The sequence below is a fragment of the Wasmannia auropunctata genome, unplaced genomic scaffold, assembly GCF_000956235.1.
Source record: "Wasmannia auropunctata unplaced genomic scaffold, wasmannia.A_1.0 LD335828.1, whole genome shotgun sequence".
NCBI lineage: Eukaryota > Metazoa > Arthropoda > Insecta > Hymenoptera > Formicidae > Wasmannia > Wasmannia auropunctata.
Genome location: NW_012027062.1, coordinates 258595 through 277130, shown reverse-complemented (window position 1 = coordinate 277130; position 18536 = coordinate 258595). Strand labels below are relative to the sequence as shown.

Sequence of the window (18536 nt, the reverse complement as noted above, 5' to 3'; positions counted from 1 at the left end):
ATTTTAATTGTACGCGATTGAAATAAACCATAAGTATGTTAAAAAAATAAACAAGTGATAAATATAAGTGTAAAAATTACAATGGATAAATTATTAAATATTTTATTTCAATTTAATTTAAGCTTGACTTTTCGCGGTTCAAAATTACTCGTAAATGACTGAGAATCGACGTGTAAATAAAATTGAAGCAGCCAATCGGCAGTCGATCTCGAGGACACGCGACCATGCGCGTCCGACTGCGTGAGCATCGACGGACGACGAGCCAGTTTGTTGTTTTGCCAGCATCCCTCCAAGGCGAAGATATCCGGTGGTCCACTGGTCTGCTATAACTAGGATCATTCGAATATACGAGAAGGTCGAGGAGGATTGTTGATTTGACATTTAACGAGACATGCTCGAGCAATAGGGCGCACCATGGACGCGGGGATCATCATCGAAACGGAGAACAATGAAGGGAATGTAAGCAGTGTGAATAATTTAACGAAAAAACATAACCACGAGGGAGAGGTTGATCGCTGTTGATTGAGGTCGTGATTTCTCGCAGATACCACCGCCCGACGTACCGAAAATAAAACACGACTGGTATCAAACGGAGGACCACGTGGTTGTGACGATACTCGCCAAGAATATGGAAAATGTGGAGGTCGAATACGGAGAGAGTACAGTACGTATCTTCGTCGGTTTATTTGGCGGAGGGAGCCTCCAACGGGGGACAGCATAATATCTCAGTGATTCTAAGATACCATAATGTTAAGCATTTCCTTTGCTTCCCAAATTGTACACTTTGTGCGATCTCGAATTCTTCAGATATCTGAATAATTCGAAATGGATCTTGTACTAATTTGGGATATCTTGTGATCCTTGGATAATATTACAGATCGAGACGATTATTAATAACAAGAAACTTAGATACAATTTTGAATTATAGTCATTTAAAGCCTCCAATGACAGTATAATATCTCAGTGATTCTAAGAAATACCATATAATGTTATTTTCTTTTCTCTCCAAGTTATATATTTTTCGCGCAATCTCAAATTCTTCAGATATCTGAATAATTCAAAACGGATAACCTTGTACTAGTTTGAGGGATCTCATTCCTCAGATAATATTACAGATCCTTGGATAATATTACAGGGGGATCCTTAAATAATATTACAGATCAAGATTGTTAATGACAAGAAACTTAGGTGAAATTTTGAACTATGGTTGTAAAGCACAATTTTCATCACATTATACATTGTTTTTCAGCTGAGCGTGTCCGCGAAGTTACCATCCACCAATGTATATAGCCTGAACTTACGCTTGGCTAACTTTATAGTGGTGGAACAATGCACGCACAAGGTATGGCCGTCCAGAATAGACATCAAGCTGAAAAAACGGGATGGCATTAGATGGACAACGCTGGAAGGTAATCCAGTCCAAAGTAAAATAAAACCTATACCAAATGGTAAGCTATACCAAATGCTATTGCAAATCACTCATTTCCTTATCGAAAGATGCTCGAGATAAAATATTAAACGATAAAATATGAGACAAAAATGTTTGTTAATAAAACATTTGGCAAGTGCTTGTTCAAGATGATATTAAAATTTATCAATACACTTTCGTCATTAATATCTAACATTTTTAATTGTTTTATGAGGCAATAAGACTCTTAGACTTCTATCTCATTCAATATCATTCAATGATGTATTTCTTCTGCATTGTCATTATGAATCCATAAAAAAATATATAGATAATTATATTTTTTTCTAAACTGTGTGTACTATTTAAGAACAAACTGGAAACAACCAGGAAGAACTGGGCGAACAAGCACCTAAGTATCCAAGCTCCAGTAAAAGCTCCAGAGATTGGAATAAGGTAGAAAAGGAGATAGAGAAGCAGGAGAAAGCAGAAGAAACTGAGGGTGAGGCTGCGGTGAATGCTCTCTTCCAACAGATATACGGTAACGGAACCGACGAAGTGAGACGCGCGATGAACAAGTCCTTCGTAAGTAAAAAAAAAAGTTCATTGTCGACAAATTAAGTAGTGACAAAAGAAATTGTAGCTATTTTATGTAACAATTCGCTTTTTTCACTGAACATAAATTTTTAATATGAAATTGAAACACTTTTATTAAGACATTTGTATATTGGCAAGTGAAAATTAATGTACTAAAAATTTGTTATGAGAATTCGGAATTTTTCTTCTAATAACGGCAATTCATTAGAAATTAACTTGTACCTGTAAATCAATGTAATACCCGATATTTGTCAAGATTATTTTATTTTATATTACAGCTAGAATCTGGCGGCACTGTCTTGAGCACTAATTGGAAAGAAGTGGGAGGTAAAACAGTCGAGAGAAAACCACCAGACGGAATGGAGTGGAAATCTTGGGATTCGTAACTCAAAATTGATATCTTAAATTGAATTTTCATTGTTTCTTGTATACAATAATCACGTTTAATTCTTAATTACCATATCTCTGTATAACATGTATTTTATTATTCTAAGAAGATATATACATATATTGACATTTATTGATTTACTTTTTTCGTAATATGATAACTTTTCCCTTTAAAAATTATATTTTTTTGTACGAAATATATAAAATTACTATAGTTTGCTTATAATACGATTTTTGTGTAACATTTCGATTTAACGAGATTTATAATTTACAGCTAATTATACAACGTTATAATACAATAGTATCCCAGTGAAAACAAAAATGCTCTTAACACATTTATGTACATAAGTTATAAAAAATAGGGAGCTCTTTGTGCCTGGCAAGTGTACAGCAAGCACAGTTTTCATCACGAAAAAAAGCTGTGTTTCACTCTTAACATTTTTATCAATAGTAATTTTTTTATAACATTCTCAAGTTCTAATATATATATATCCATATATTACCGACTGTAAAAAACTTAGCTTCATTACATGTCAGAAAAAAAGAAACACTTGCATAAATTTGACTTGTATATTCAAACAATCATGAATTTTTAACGATATATATAGTTATTTATAAAAAATGTACGATCCGCACGCATAAATACCTCTCTTGATATAACTCGTTCCTGAAATCAACAAATTTGCTGAATACTTGGCAGAAGACACGAAAATGTTGGATATCGACGTATTGGATTGATTGCTTTCTTTGGTTAAATCTACCGCGTTTCCGTTTTGTTTCTTATCGATATTTGCTAACTTGGTATCGAATGACTGCAACATTTTTTTAAGATCAGATAGCTGGTTCGTGCTCGTCTGAAACAACGATTCGTTCTTCTCCTGCGCTATCTCTATGGTGTTTCGTACATCTAGTATCCTCCTGTTATTAAGTATCATCGAACCGATCAACGATACGATCGCCAATACGGCCGAAGCGATAATAGATAAATACTTGTACTTCTGCGCATTTAAGTTTTGGCTAACGTGATAGTCCTTTATCGCGGTCGCGAGCTGTGTAAAATTGTCCCTCTCGTCTTTCTCGGACAACGCCAGCTGATTAATGACTTTCTTCTGCTCCTGCAAAGACTGATGCTCCACTATCGTTAATTGCACATACTTGGGATCATCTCGCCTCGTTTGCACCAATTCCGCATAGATATCTTGCAGCTTGTACGTGATATCTGTCAGCTCTTTATTCAGAATTCTCCTGCTGTCCTGACACTCGAACAGCTTATCCTGGAGGACAATCACTCGTCTTCTGGCTGCTTCAACTGTGTCCATGCCTATCAACTGATTGTACCATTGCCACCATTTAACGATTTTTCCTGGCAACGGCGGCAATGGCGCACTTGCTTCCAACGCCTTGGCACTTAAATCTTGAATTATGACAGCCTGGTCATTAAGTTTCTGCAATATTAGAATTAATTTTATGCGAGAATTGTCTTACATACAGTATATGAAATTGCAACTTCAACTGCAAAACGTTCTTCCTTTTTAGTCAAGGATTTTCAAATTGTTGAATAAATTTACAATAGATTCATCTTGAATCAAAAAATCAATTCAACTTGGAAATTTCAAGCAATTAATAATTAAAAATAAAAAGTCTTGGATGAAGTTTTAGATTGATGCTGGAATATAACTTTGTCTATAGCACAATGTTGAGGAAAATAATGAAATTATGAAATGAACTTCGTCTATAGCATATTGTTGAGAGAGGAAAATTACGAAATGCCAGTATAAAAATTTAATAAAATTATGAAATGAATGCGACTTCATAAAATTTGTACTGCGCCAATTGGCGTCCAATCTAGAAAAATTTCAATTTTGAAAAATTTTGGATAGCTCGCTGATAAATGATTTCACGAGATAATTTTACGTAAATGCATGAGGCATTGTAAAATTCGAAATACATATATATATTTCACATTACGTTTGTTTGTCTTTGAACGAGATTGAAAAATTGATTGGAAAAATTAGCGTTTATCAATGGAAATCAGTAAGTACGAAATAAAGATGCTGTGTTACATCCGCGTTTTTACATCCAATTTTTATTTACTTACTTTCGTAACGACGTTGTATTTTTCGGTTGCAATGTTCTGCGCGCTGGCGAGCTTGCTCTGCGCCTTCTCCGCGGCATTCTCTACGATCCCCTTCGCGTTGTGAAGCACCACGTGTCTCTTCGCTTGTTTGTTCAGTAGCCTAATTAACTGTCGATACTGCTCTAGCATTATGTCAAGCGGGCGATGCGATGCAAATCGGGAATGAATTAGCTGGATTATTAAACGCCGACGCACACGTGACGGTAGAATTGAAATACAGAAACTAGCTCAACCTTAATCCCCAGCCCCGATCATCTTGAACTGTAATCCGACCTAACGTAACCTCCAAAGTATGCCTCGACAAGAGAAATGTAGGTTAAAGAGCGCGAATAATGAAAATCCAGCGAATTGTGACAATTTATTTGCCATTACTCTCGATCATTTTTAATATCTTTATTGAATTCATATTCATTTCTACGTTAAAAAAGATGAAAACTGATGCTATTGCAGGTTGCAGGCAGAGAGAAACCTGAAAGACGACATGTCACATGATGCCTCACGCCATTGACCTGCGGCGTCGGCAACCACCGCACCATCTAGCGGTCGACCGCTCTAACTGCGTCAACTCGGGCATGGCAACGATACATAGGCTGCGGCAAGTCTTTTACAAGTCTTTTCTCGGGTCTCTTTCCGCGCTCGCGGGACGCGTCGCGCGTCGGGTTCGAAACGCTCCGCGCGTTTTTCTCTCTCCGATTATCGCTTTCGTACGTAAAGGGCTGCGTTCGTTGGTGCAGATTCACTCTGCCCAACTGTATCATTTTATCCTTGTTCAATATTCGGTGAATAAGAAGGATAAAATGATGTACGTGTCTGCGGTAGTGCAACACTGCGCGTAATCGAATGCACACGAAATATCGCGATCGCGTTGAGTGTCCCGCTGAAGTTTGGTGATTCGTGTACTGCGAAAGAGAGGCATTGACATATCATCGTTCAGGTACGTTAGAGCGTTTAACTGGTTGCGTTGATATTAATTTCCGCTTTCTCGCTGTGAAAAAAAATTACGCGAAAGAGGGCGAGGAAGTGAGACGAGGAGAGGATCGAGAAGAGAGTAGAGAGGAGAAATACTAGCAATTTTATTTTATTTCTTGATATTTTTATATTATTTTTCGTATCTTTTTAGCTTTTCTCATATTTAGAGAAATATATAATATCTAATACTTTTTTTTGCGCTGTAAAATTTCGATCCTCATTCCCCTTTTACGTTTTGCATGCCAACGAGTGTACGTAACGTCGTCAAGATGGCAGGGGCGTCTTGGAAAGGAAATCTTCAATATCGGCCACGTTTACCGTGTCAGTGTGTTTACAATTCCCTCCAGTCACGTTGCATTAGGTTAGGATCGTCATTCACGCCGAGGATTCGCATCGTTGTGGAGAGTTTACGTCGAGTTTTATAGTTCAAATTATTTAGGTAATACACATCCAATAGTCACACTATATGACAATTAATATCATCGAATCAATCTAACTTTTTTTAAACATGAAAGAGATATTTATTTCTATGAAACCGGCTCTATTGTAAAGATACATTGTGCCGAATGTGCACAGTGGAATAGATATTTTACAGTTTGGAATATGTAAAAGAACAAAGTTTTAAGAGAATCGTTGCGAACATATTGAGTAGTTTTATATTTATACCGATTTCTATTGGTAATCTTATTAATACGATTGTTACACGTCCATATATTTATCACAAAGTATATAGTAATGCAATTGTAAGAAGAGCAAATGAGATACCTGTTGTTTGTTTGTTTGTACATGGATTTGTGAGGAAATTGTTTTGTTGATTTGACAGACAAGAAAACGCCGCAAAAATGAAAAGAAATTTGCGAGGTAAGCACACTCAGGTAATAATTGAGCTGTCAGATTCCGACGACAGTGACTGTAAGGTATCTAAAAGCTCCGAAGATGAGGACTATGTGGTAGAGCAAAGTAACAGGAAACAGAAAATCGCAGCCAATAAGAGAGTGCCAGGAAAGAACAGAATGACGAGAGGTACACAGAACAAAGATGTTAAATCTGTCAAGAGAAAAAATCAAGAAGACTGCTCGGAGAGCACATTTAGCAACAAAAGACTGAAGCCAGAGGAAGACTCGTCGCACGTTGATTCTACGGACGCGAGGGTGCTGCAGGAAAATCGAAAGAATCTAGTCAAAGCTCACGCAAAGGAAGACGTGAATTTAGGAGAGGTATTGAACTCCCTTCCGCAGTGCGCGGAATGGACCGACGTTGACTACATGAGCGAAATCAACAATGTGGACAGACGCATCGTGGAGAACGTGGTGAGACTTTTCAAGGAGGACAACACTATACCCTTTATCGCGAGATACAGGAAGAACATGACCGGATCCATGGACGCGGACAAGTTGAGAGCGCTTCTGGATAGCTTCGAGCAGGCGAAGCTTGTCAAGCTTCGTGCCGCGACGATTATCAAGAGCATCGACAAATTGGGGAAATGGTCACCGGAACTACACTCCGCTGTCATGTCCACGAGATCCCTTGCCGATCTCGAGCACATTTACTCCTTGTACAAGCCCTCGGCGTCGAGACGACTTCTGGCGGAGAAAGCGCGCGGATTGGGCCTGGGTGGTGCGGCCGATGCGATTTTACAGGGGCAGAACGTACCGTCGTTGGCGTCCTTGGTGGACGAACAGAGGGAGGGTTTGCGAAACGAGCAAGAGGTGAGAAGCGGCATCGTGCACATAATAGCGGATGTCATCAGCAAGGACAAGGAGACCTTCGACAAGGTGACGTTCCTTCGGAAAACGTCGACCATCGAGATACAAACGGCGCAATGTAAAACGGCGGAGGATTCGAGCAACGCGAACGGGCAGAAGTACGAGCAGTACTTCAATTTCAAGTCGAACGTGAACATCGTTAAGCCGCATCACATATTGGCGATCAATCGGGCCGAGTCGCAGAAGATCATCAGCGTGAAGATCGTCGTGTCCGACGCTTTCGAGCGCGAGTTCAAGAGGCATTGCTTGTCGCGGTACACGCAGGAGCGAGGAGGGAAAAAAACATTCCATTGGGATTTACTCGACGAGAGTATCGATCACGCTTACAAAAAGCTGATCAAGCCGCAGATGATACGTCGCATAAGGAGCGAGATGAAGGAGAACGCGGAGAAAGCGTCCATAGAGGTTTTCGCGACCAATGTCAAGCAGCTGCTGCTCACCCCGCCCGTGCGGGGTCAAGTCGTTCTCGGCGTAGACCCGGGCTACCGTCACGGGTGCAAGCTCGCCGTCGTGTCGGGGCAGGGCGACCTTCTCGAGACCGCCGTGATATATCCGCACAATAACCATCCGTCGGCATTCAGAGATGCGGCCGGCGCGCTAGCGAAATTAATGAACAAATACAGATGCACGGTAATAGCTCTGGGAAACGCCACGGCGTGCCGGGAGACCGAGCTGTTTCTGACAAAAGTAATTGGGTCGAAGGTGCTCGGCTCGCTGAACGCGATGTACACCATTGTTGACGAGTGCGGGGCCTCGATTTACAGTTGTAGCCCGCAGGCGAAATCCGAGTTCCCGGATCTCGATCCGAACCTGGTGTCGGCTATCTCGATAGCGAGACGCCTGCAGGACCCGCTGGCGGAATTAGTTAAGATAGAGCCCAAGCATTTAGGAGTCGGGATGTATCAACACGATCTACCTGAGACGAAACTGACGAAGACGCTATCCGAAGTTAGTATGAATCCGCTGTTTAATGTTAGTTTGGTAAAGAATTTTGATTACGTTACATGATAACGAACTGTTATATAGACGTACAAAAATAATTACATAATTTTTTAATGCCTTTTTTTTTTATAAATTCGAAGTAGATATTTCTCTTAGCGATAATTTTTAAAAATCTAAATAAACGTACGCACGATAAACTTACATTCTATTTTTGTTAAAAACAAAGATGATGGTCAAAGACTCGTTAAAAAATTTCTCAGGCAATAACGCGGTAGCTTTTTGGGGAGAGATTCGATGTGTAGCAGAGAGATATTCGTATCAATTGTTACAGGTTATCACAGAGGTTGTGAGTTTTGTAGGGGTCGATATCAATACAGCTTCGCATTATCTTCTGCAACGACTAGCCGGCCTCACGCTTTCCAGATCCACTAAGATCATAGAATGGCGAACCAAGAATGGACCGTTCCGAAATAGAGAGCAGTTGTTGAAGGTGAAGGGTATCGGTAGCAAAACGTTTGAACAGTGTGTCGGATTCATAAGGATTCTGCCGGAGACGGCGATGGTTAGCGAAACGTCGTCGGAGCGGAGCAAGAGATCGGAGAGCGACTTTAATCCCCTGGATCAGACGTGGATCCATCCGGAGTCGTACGCGTTAGCGAATAAATTCGTGAAACACTGCCAATGCGACCTGAACGATATCGGCACTCCGGCGTTTATCGAGAGGATAAATTTTCACGCGAGGACTGGATGCAGGGAGCTAGCCGAGCAGTTCGGCACCTTCGAGTCCACGATGGAGACGATGATTAAAGCTCTGACCATGCAGAAGGACGAGGACATACGATCGAAGTTGAACCAGCCGCTGTTCCGCAACAGCGTGCGGCGTATCGAAGATTTGACCGTCGGCACCGTATTGAGCGGCGTCGTGCGGAACGTCACGCATTTCGGATCATTTGTAGACGTGGGCGTTGGTAAGGAGGGACTGATACACGTCACTCGTATGAAGAGAGATCTGCATATAGGCGAGCGTGTGGAGGTGAAGGTAGTTACCATCGAACTGGCACGTCAAAGGATTGGTCTCGAGTTGATCAATTAACGCTAATCTAATACACGTAATCGCGTCGATTACTCTTTCCGGTGTTACGTATTACGATTAAAAATTTGTTCTGGTGCTCTCAGGAGTATTTTGCTTTAATTTATATTCACATGTTGTTGTATAGCTTATCTTAAAATTGAAACGAAAAGATAATCGACTTTTATTTTATCAATATCACGATATCCGTCGAACGGAAGTAAGTCGAACCGTCTTGTGATATATTTGTGTTATTTTGGAAGTAAAGAAAAGTAATACTGTTGCGTTGACGATGTATGAGTATATATATATATTTTTTTTTTAGATAATATTCACGAGCTGAATATTCGGTTTTTCTTATGGCAAACTTAACAATGTTTCACGATATAGGTAACAGTAATAAATATTCAACATTTTTTTATAAATAATTCTTGTTCCAAATTTCACGACTTTAATGATTACTATCTAATGTTATTCTTTTATTTTGATGGTTGTAGTTTATTCTACCTATTTGTTCTTGTTACAACTCTCTTACAACACTTCCCGTAGTTTATCTCAGAGAAATGGATTCCACTTTATGTCGTGCAATGCGACCGCCTAAAACGGGGGAACTCTATATGCGCGGTTGCGGAGAGTTCGTAAAACGAATTCAAGTCACGTGCTAACGTGCCTTTTCCCTTGCTGCTAGCAAAAGTACAGTCGACTACAAGGGGTGGGGGGAGAGGAGAAAGGAGGGTGTATTCCGCATTGAATGCTGCAGGAAGAAGGTCGCAATTGCGACGAACGGACAATCGTTGTTTAATCTCTTATTTCTTAAGACGGATTTTTTTTTTACCGAGAGTAAAAGATCAAGATTCGTCGACTAATCAATTCTAGCTCATTTATTGAATTGATGATAATGAATTTTATCGCGTTGCCAAATTTAATTTTATTATTATGACGCATCGGAATATGAACAAAAAATACGTATGATAAATACAATTGGATGTTTTAGAGATCCTGAAGTGATCAAACATTATCCAAGCTAGCAATGGCATATTAATTTTCCAACTTTAAAAGTCCTTTAAAACGAAGCTTCGTGAGAGATTTTATTTTTTGTTTTTTATCTTTTTTTTCACGTAGGATCTTTTTCTCTCCGTTTGTATCGCCGCTAAGAAAGTATCATTCTATATACAGTAGACGCGATTGGCATGAATACGATTTTATTATTAGCCTCATACTTGATTTTTTTGTCTTTCTTTAAAACACACTCCTCGTTTCGCCTCGTCCCTGAAAGTTTTAGCATGCAATCTGCGAATTCTATCCCGCTATCGGGAAAGTTCGGGCGCATACCATTCCGTTCTGTTCGCTGTTGTCTCGAACCTCGGCTACATTTTGCATGAGGAGTACACTGTATACGCCGAATAGCTCGCTTTAGGCAGGATTTAAGAACGTGCCCATGCCCCCGGCGGAAAATCCGCATTTGATCGTTATTTTCGGAATCGAGAAGCAACGATCTTTCGTTGCTTCTGCTCTCCTATTTACAATCGTGAACATGCAATGTATGCAATCAGTTCTTTCAAACGCGATGTTTACGATAAAAAAGTAGGCAATTAAAATAAAATGGAAGCTTAGAATTTTTAGGAGCGAGGATTAGAAATATTGCCTCTTAAAAATATTTTTTCAAATTCAAGTTGTAAAATTGTAGCAAATGCTACAATTGTTTAAGATAATATATATACTGTTCTGTAAAATTTAAAAACGAAATGTTTCTAAAAATATTCTTATCTGATCGATATGGTATGTATTTATAAACATTTATGTAATTTTTGATATAAATTTTGATTGAGTAAAAATGAGAGTTTTATCTGCAGTACTGTTTAAGTCATAATTATAACTAATTATGTCGTGAATATTTAACAATTTTATAATAATGTTTACCTGAGCGATAATTTTAACATCAACATATTCATCTCTATTAATCATTAACCATTTAATACTCTCTCGTTCGGTTGAGTTGTTATTTAATTGATTGACAGTTTAAGATTTTGCATCATTGAATATCTGTTAAATTTGCGAAGTCTGGAAAATGCGGTGCTCGCGGTAGAATTTATTCTCATTCAAATGGTATCAAATAGAGCCTATCGACGTCATTCACGGAACAATACACACGATTGATTTCTTTCGTCCAATCGGATAGATCAATCGAAGCCACAAAACACTCGCGAGCAGCGCAACGTACATCCCGTATAGGATGTATAATCCGGAAATATATATATACGACGGAAAGCGAAATGTTTACTACGCGAAACGAGCTGGAAAACGAGAATCATATATGACAAAAACCTATTGTTCTTCCACAATTGTGTCTTGAATTCAGCGCACGAATTTCACTGGTTAGCTCGAGCGAGAAACAGATTTGTAATATTTCTTCACTGGGGAACAAAGAATCTCGAAGAGCTCGAAAGAACGTATTAAAGATGCGATTTATCTTATAATCATATTTTTATATCCGTGATATATCTTAAAAATTTCAGGAAAAAGATTTTATATAAACTGACGTTGGAGAAAGATTCTCATAAATATAATATCTCAGAAATTTTTTACTTTTCTATACAGAAATTCAAAGCTGACATCTCCATTGGAGAAAGTGTCACGAGTTAAATTCGCTCAGTAATAGCGACGTATCTTTCTCCCGAGCTTTCGATATTTACATTTTCATAAAGCAAAAATTAATTATTATAATTAATAATTTTTTTTAACCGTTTCTGTATGCAAATAATTTTTCTACAAGATAATTTTATCAAATCGTTTGCAGTTACTTCGAAAGTTTAGGATGCGCTTTTAAAATAATCTTTCTATGGTTTCGAACAGTTACGAAGGTAGCTTTTTTGACGAAGCGGACTTACGATCGCGAATTAATTTTATTCGAGACACCAGCCAGAGTGAAATCGAGGATATCATTTGTAAAATACGATTAAATTCTCTGTACAAATGTCACTGTCGCCTCGTACATACGTGGAGTATTGAATATCGATTTACCTTCGTATGTACGCCAACCTTGGCATTGAATTCCTCGGGTCTTCCGCATGCTCTTTCCACCGTATCTACCCTTTATTTTCCGGGACGCTTTTCATACCCGTCGTTTTTCTCTTCCTCCCCCTCCCCTTCATCATCCCTCCCCCTTTCCTACGTCCCATTGTTAGACTAGACGCTTTGAAAACTACTTTTCACCCCCGGGGATCTGTCTACTCGCGCAACCGAGTAATAACCTCGGGTATTTTGTTGTTGCCGGGCATCGAAAGGAATTTCCGATGCTACTTCCTGCGCGAAGAAAACATCTAAGCTTTACATCTTACACCGTTGCAGCGATATCCTCTATCACCATTACGCGCGAGTAAACTACTTTCTGCATTAAAATATCACTGTAACTAATTTTCCAATTAGAAATTCAAAGTAAAGTCCGACTGCTTAATATACTCTTTTTAAGTTCTTTGAGATATTTTCTTCCTAGTGGAAGGAAACATTATAAATCTGCTTCTTGCTTGAACTATCTATCTAACTTACCTTCCTATTTACATGCGAATTCAAGACACAATCGCGGAAAAGAAGAACAAGTTCTTGTCACGTAATATATGAATATTTCGACGTTAAAAGTGAAGAAAGTTTTATCTTACCCTTTTGTTCCATTTCCGCGAAGTTTAATTCGCGAAGAATCTTACGATCGTTTCGCAGGAATCAACCGAGTCTTTGTTGAAAGAAGAATTCAAGGAATTCGATTCCAAAGAATTGATCAATTCAGGTAGAAAGGGCTCGATTTGGGACAGCACCCTGACTTCTTTCATGATATAATTGGTCGTTACTGCGAAAGTACGACGTTGTGACTAATACGTGTAACTTAAGCACTCTGTACAAATTGCCCCTCCCGACGACTCCGGGTGGCTTTGTCGCGACGCAAGACGCGCGCGGCCGCACAAAGCGCGCTCCTCGCTCCGTGGTGCCGAAGAAGCTTTTTCCGCTTGCTTTCTTTACGGCCCTGCCATTCTGACGGCTTAAGTCCTTTCTTAAGGCGGGCTCGCGTAACGCCGACCTAACGAGATGTAATATTTATAATACCGGGGAAAAATATTTTCGCGCGCTGCGCCCATACGACGGAGTTGATTTATACGGGAGCGATTTCGCAAAAGGGGGGGGGGAGGGGAGGTGACGAGTCACAGCTCCCTTCTTTTATTTAAGCGAGAATAGAAAGAAAATTATAGCAAAAAAACTTTACACGGCTTCATCTTTCGGCGATCCAAGTTGCATTCTTGCGATTCTTGCAAAAGTGCACCGATGCAGTCGCGAAGCGTAATTTTTTTTTCTACAATTTTATTTTATTTTCCAGCAGAATTACGTGACTTTTATGTAATTCAATTACTATATTCTTTGCTGCTATACGAAAGTGCTCGGCATACGTATACGATATTATATGATCAAGAAAACGACATTTTTTAAATTTAAGCAATCATTTGCTCCCCGTGCTTTATCAGCGATTTTATACACGGAGCGTTTGTTGCATTTTCTCCTATATTCCCGACTGCCTCATTCTCGCGCGCGCTAACATTATTTCGCGGTGTCGGGCGAGCTTTTCAGGTTGTCGTCCCCGACGAAATCATCAGCCCGTCGCAGGAATACGCGCCGGAGGTTACTTAATTTCAGTCGCGACTCATAGGGGTGGGCTGATCCAATTATCGTGGTTCACCACGAGCATCAAGGTGGCGGTTTCCATTCTCTCTGCGTCCCTTTGTCTCCCCGTCGAAAGAGAGAGGCTCCCGGTGCTGGCTGCTACACACCCCGACGCATCGTAACTTCGATTCTCAAAAGCAAAATCGATCGGGCGCTACCGAACCGAAAGGGATTTAGAAGGTTTTGAGATACTGACAAATTTCAGCCGGCCAACAAACTCATTTTCAACGGTCAGTTAGTATCCTCAATCCTTGGTCTCATCTCAAGCTTGATTTATGTAGGGGAGTTGAGAATCTTAAAAGTGAACATATAAAGATTACAGCTGATGATTCGAAAAAAAATTCTCGTTTAGATAACATTATTATCTGAGCAAGTCCTTAAATATTATTAACATCAGCTGAGAGATATATGTTCACAATACAACGTGCGGTAAGGCAAATAAAGAAAAATAGAACAATTGTCTCTTTTGACTGATCGTGTAATTCGCGAGAAAAGTGATTTTAAACGTGAAAGCCTGGTCTATCTACTTAATTAAATTGACATTTGTGCGTCGGTTAGAATTAAATGTTTCTAATAATTGCTCGTAGATAAAAATATGCCATCAGGTCTTAATGCCACTTTATATATCCGCGATGGTACTTTGCCATTTCGAGAGATCAGTGAAAATTAACGATATCGATGACTATAGAAATCACAACAGGTATACGTATCGTCAACCAATTGTAAAATCATGTGTAATAAACGTGTTACTAGATAATAGACGCACGTAGATGTCAATTTATGGTCAAATGGACGCTCTCTCACACATACACATACACCACTTTCACGTGTGAAACCTTTTCTCTCGAAAGCTACAGCGCGCACTCGAGAAAACAATGTTATTCTATATTCTTTACTTGCTTTTCCTCGTGAGGAATCATCTCCTTGTTACCACGATTTACCGGAACACTCTGCATAACACAGTAATTGGACAGTAATTGGACGTGTGCAATTACCGGTGCGAGATGTTGGGGCGAGATTATAACGAAAAAACGCAAAAACATTAACGCGTTCCAGCCTAATGGTCCTGATTTCGTCGCCATCCGAGGCCATAATGCGAGTATGCGAGAGAGCCTACGTAAGGGTTGGCTCGCGACCCGCTGTCGGCGTAAGGGTCTCTCTACACCCTCTCGATCAATATTCCATCCAATGGCGCAGGCACTGTTTCTTTTTCGCGTAACTACAATGCAACTTCGTTTGCCGTCGAAAAACGCGATCCTACGATTATTAAGGACAACGTGAATGCGAGAATAGCGTCCCAGTTTTACAAATCAATTTAATTAGAGATAAATGAAATAGCAAAAGAACTGATCGATTATACTGTAAATATTGTAAATAAGTTTCCAATGAAATTTAGAGGCTCTTGTTTCGGAATCTTTTTTTTTGTTTCTAAAATACGAGATACGTTTGCACATATATATGTATAATAGTAAGTTATTACACGTATATCTTCATACCGTGAGTATTAATTTGCATCATATGATATTTAAGGATTAAAATGCTATTTTAATGCTGGTTATTTATATATAAGGTCAATCTTTTGCTATTTGAAGCGCATCTAAGAAATTACATAGACAGTTCTACTTTAATAACACCATATAGGTTCTGACTTTACTCCTGTATACATATGTATAAGTGAAAAAAAGATATTTTGAGAAATTTATACAAAGGGTTGTTTATTGAAATACGCGTTAAAAAGTGATTAAGTATTTAAATCCTTTTGATACCTCGTGTAAATTTAAATGAAACATTACTGAGCTGCTTTTGGAGAATTTGGAGTATTTGCGCAGGGCACGTCATAGGGCGCGATTTGAGAACAAATTCCGATATTTTCGACCGAAATTACATTTGCATAAGCCGCAGCCGTTGGGCAAATTTGCTACTCTGCCTGTCAGGATATTTAATTGGCGAACCGTCACGCAACGCAACTGTCAATGGGGAAAATCTCTCCCGATAACGCGATTAAATTTCGCGGCCAATTGCCGTGACGCAAATTGGTGGACGACATATATGGCTAAACGGGATTCTTGATGATTACCGTCGGCCATATGTTACAAAACGCGCGTATACCTATACACACCCCGCGTCTTCTGTGCAAACGTAAACGTGCCGGCCACGGTCAGTGATTAAAGCGGTACGTCATTCTGATTTTAATGAGATTTGTCCAACAGCTATTAGTTAAAATTAACGGCGGTGTTTCAACGGCTTTCTAATTTATCCGCCGATAATCTCAATCAGATAACTTTAACGGCGCGATAATGCAAATTGCGAGTGCTTAAGTTCGCTGTTTGCGAAGCGACGCACTCTGTTTATGAGAGGACATTCTGTATATCACATACTGCGCTTCGAGGATTTTGCCTCGCAAGGTTATCTCGCGTTCGCGATGCAATTTTCCAAATTTTATTTCACGAGGTGAAATTTTTCAAGTTATACGGAATGCGCAACTGATACCTACGTGAAACATACACCTCGCAACAGTGGAAAATAAAAAAAAATAACAGCTTACGTTGGAGTTTGCTCTTGATCGTTTACATCGATTCACTATGGGAGAGAACTTTGTTATATAAACTCTCTCTCTCTCTCTCTCTCGAAATAAACTGCGTTAACAATGGTAAAAAGGCAATAAATCCTGGATTTATACGCACATAGATTCGTTATTCAAAAGCCCGCGTAGACGCGTAAATCGATGTGCAACTTTTGAGTATCGTGACATTTTTATTCCATGGAATCCATGGAAGCGTAATAAAAATTTAATTATCTTTATTTTTTGAGGTAGTTCTATTGGGAACTTTCTCTACGATACGCGCTGCTTGCTTTTTTAATCTACATGTTTGCGTATGCATCCTGTACGTAATTCACAATCATCAACAACTGACAAATGAAACTGAAGATCGGTGCGCATCGATATTTTTCATTGCGTATTTCTCTAATTTGTGAATTCGCCTCTGTGAAATTATTTTTAATTCTAAAATAGAATTTGTTTTAACGAAACGTGGAAATAAACGCGCAGACACCATGCATTTGATTTCAACGATGTGCATATTATAAATTATTTTTATATAATATCTATTTTTCTTCTGCGCGAGCAAAGCTATTCCCGGATAAATATTGCAGATGGCAAATTTCACGTACGGTTGTTCCAATGAATAAACTAAGCTAGTTTAAAAAGAGATGTCGTGCAACCAGATATGCAGAAGTGGTTTATATTAAGATACCTACCGTGTAATACGATATAGCTATATCGATGCTTTTGTTTTCAATTTGTTGCAGTGTTCTTCCACCGGAGCATTATATTCGATGGGTTTGGTGCTCGGCATATTCTCCCGAGATCCCTTTCGTCGCTGGGAGAACGAGGAGCTCAGATGCATCATAAAGTAGAGGTGAGATTACATTGGCAAAGATAACATTGCGTCAGAGCGGGAAGGGTATATATTCCGACGGAAATTGAACTTGTCAACATTGAAATAGAAAATTATGAATTACCTTTTTAGACATATTAGACGGTACTTTTTCCTTCGTATTAAGCGATGAATAGAACGGCGCGGTTTTCACTCGTCTGATAATGTACGATTTAATTTTATCAAACCTAACGAGGGAAATGATTTTGAGGGAGAGAATAACTGGTCCAACGATTTGACCAGATCAATGTCCTTCCGCCGAGTTGTACGTCGGTTAGTATCCGACACAGAGAAGAACGATTTTCATGGTGGAGAGCGAGCTATAAAGGTACTCTGCTTCTTTCGAGACCCATGAGGTCAATCCACAAAGGAAAGTTAAGCGGCTCGTCAAACGTCAAAGACCCCTGCTGCAAGAGGGAACGAATCCCAGATCTTCCAGACCGCTTCCGATAGCGGTCATTTTGGCAGCGAACCAACGACAGTCACCTCTTTTCCGCTTAATGCAATTATTACGCGAGATATAAATTCACACAAAAATATGTTCTTCTATTATTAAAAAGCATGTTTCTCTTTATAGCAAAATAAATTAATAGAACGATCTTTATATGGAAAGATGGTTACGAATAAATATATTTAAGAAAAGTAAAATACATGCACTTTGTAGCTTATTACATGTGCGGGTACAAATAGTTCTCAGGTATCAACTATCCGAGACAAATCGATAAGAGACGGATATTGAAAAGAAATGAATTAAATATTTAATAAGAAAATTTGTCGATTTTTCAATTCTATCTGTTACGTTCAAAAATGCATTTAGAAAATATTTTTTAAATGTGCCATTTCGATAACTGGAATTATCAATTTTCGATTGATATTCGTTCGATTTGTCTTGCATTTGTTAAATACCCGCACATTTTTAATTATATTCACCGTGACAGAAATAAAAAAGTACATGCCACTTCTGTAAATTATACATAGTGAACTGTACAAAGCTGATCTTTATTTTTCAATTAAGATATCTCTGTTCGTGCATGTATTTTACTTGATTAAAAAGCCTAAAATTAATTGTGATGTGATGGCAGAATCTCCAGTACCTCCAGTAGAAACAGTTTCTGAAAAAAAA

At 39.0% G+C, this 18536-nt stretch overlaps 3 protein-coding genes and 1 long non-coding RNA gene across 4 annotated transcripts in view; 3 read left to right on the top strand and 1 right to left on the bottom strand.

Annotated features, from left to right (window-relative positions):
- The first annotated feature begins 217 nt into the window (after window positions 1-217).
- LOC105455863 (suppressor of G2 allele of SKP1 homolog) lies at window positions 218-2615 on the top strand. Its single transcript, XM_011699528.1, has 5 exons — window positions 218-459; window positions 545-664; window positions 1250-1448; window positions 1776-1990; window positions 2281-2615. Exons 1-5 carry the CDS (start codon window positions 415-417, stop codon window positions 2386-2388), a joined length of 687 nt encoding a protein of 228 aa, XP_011697830.1. The 5' UTR covers window positions 218-414; the 3' UTR covers window positions 2389-2615.
- LOC105455864 (coiled-coil domain-containing protein 51-like) lies at window positions 2467-5031 on the bottom strand. The gene is made up of 2 exons (XM_011699530.1): window positions 4488-5031; window positions 2467-3834 (listed from the first exon to the last, which is right to left on the bottom strand). Exons 1-2 carry the CDS (start codon window positions 4653-4655, stop codon window positions 2998-3000), a joined length of 1005 nt encoding a protein of 334 aa, XP_011697832.1. The 5' UTR covers window positions 4656-5031; the 3' UTR covers window positions 2467-2997.
- Window positions 5032-5195: 164 nt separating this feature from the next.
- LOC105455861 overlaps window positions 5196-18536 on the top strand; it is a 41205-nt gene continuing 27864 nt past the window's right edge. Inside the window, exons 1-2 of the long non-coding RNA XR_975166.1 lie at window positions 5196-5460; window positions 17286-17395. This is a non-coding gene — a long non-coding RNA (uncharacterized LOC105455861). The remainder of the gene's footprint in view (window positions 5461-17285; window positions 17396-18536) is intronic.
- LOC105455860 (S1 RNA-binding domain-containing protein 1) lies at window positions 5763-11119 on the top strand. The gene is made up of 3 exons (XM_011699526.1): window positions 5763-5934; window positions 6319-8209; window positions 8535-11119. Exons 2-3 carry the CDS (start codon window positions 6338-6340, stop codon window positions 9294-9296), a joined length of 2634 nt encoding a protein of 877 aa, XP_011697828.1. The 5' UTR covers window positions 5763-5934; window positions 6319-6337; the 3' UTR covers window positions 9297-11119.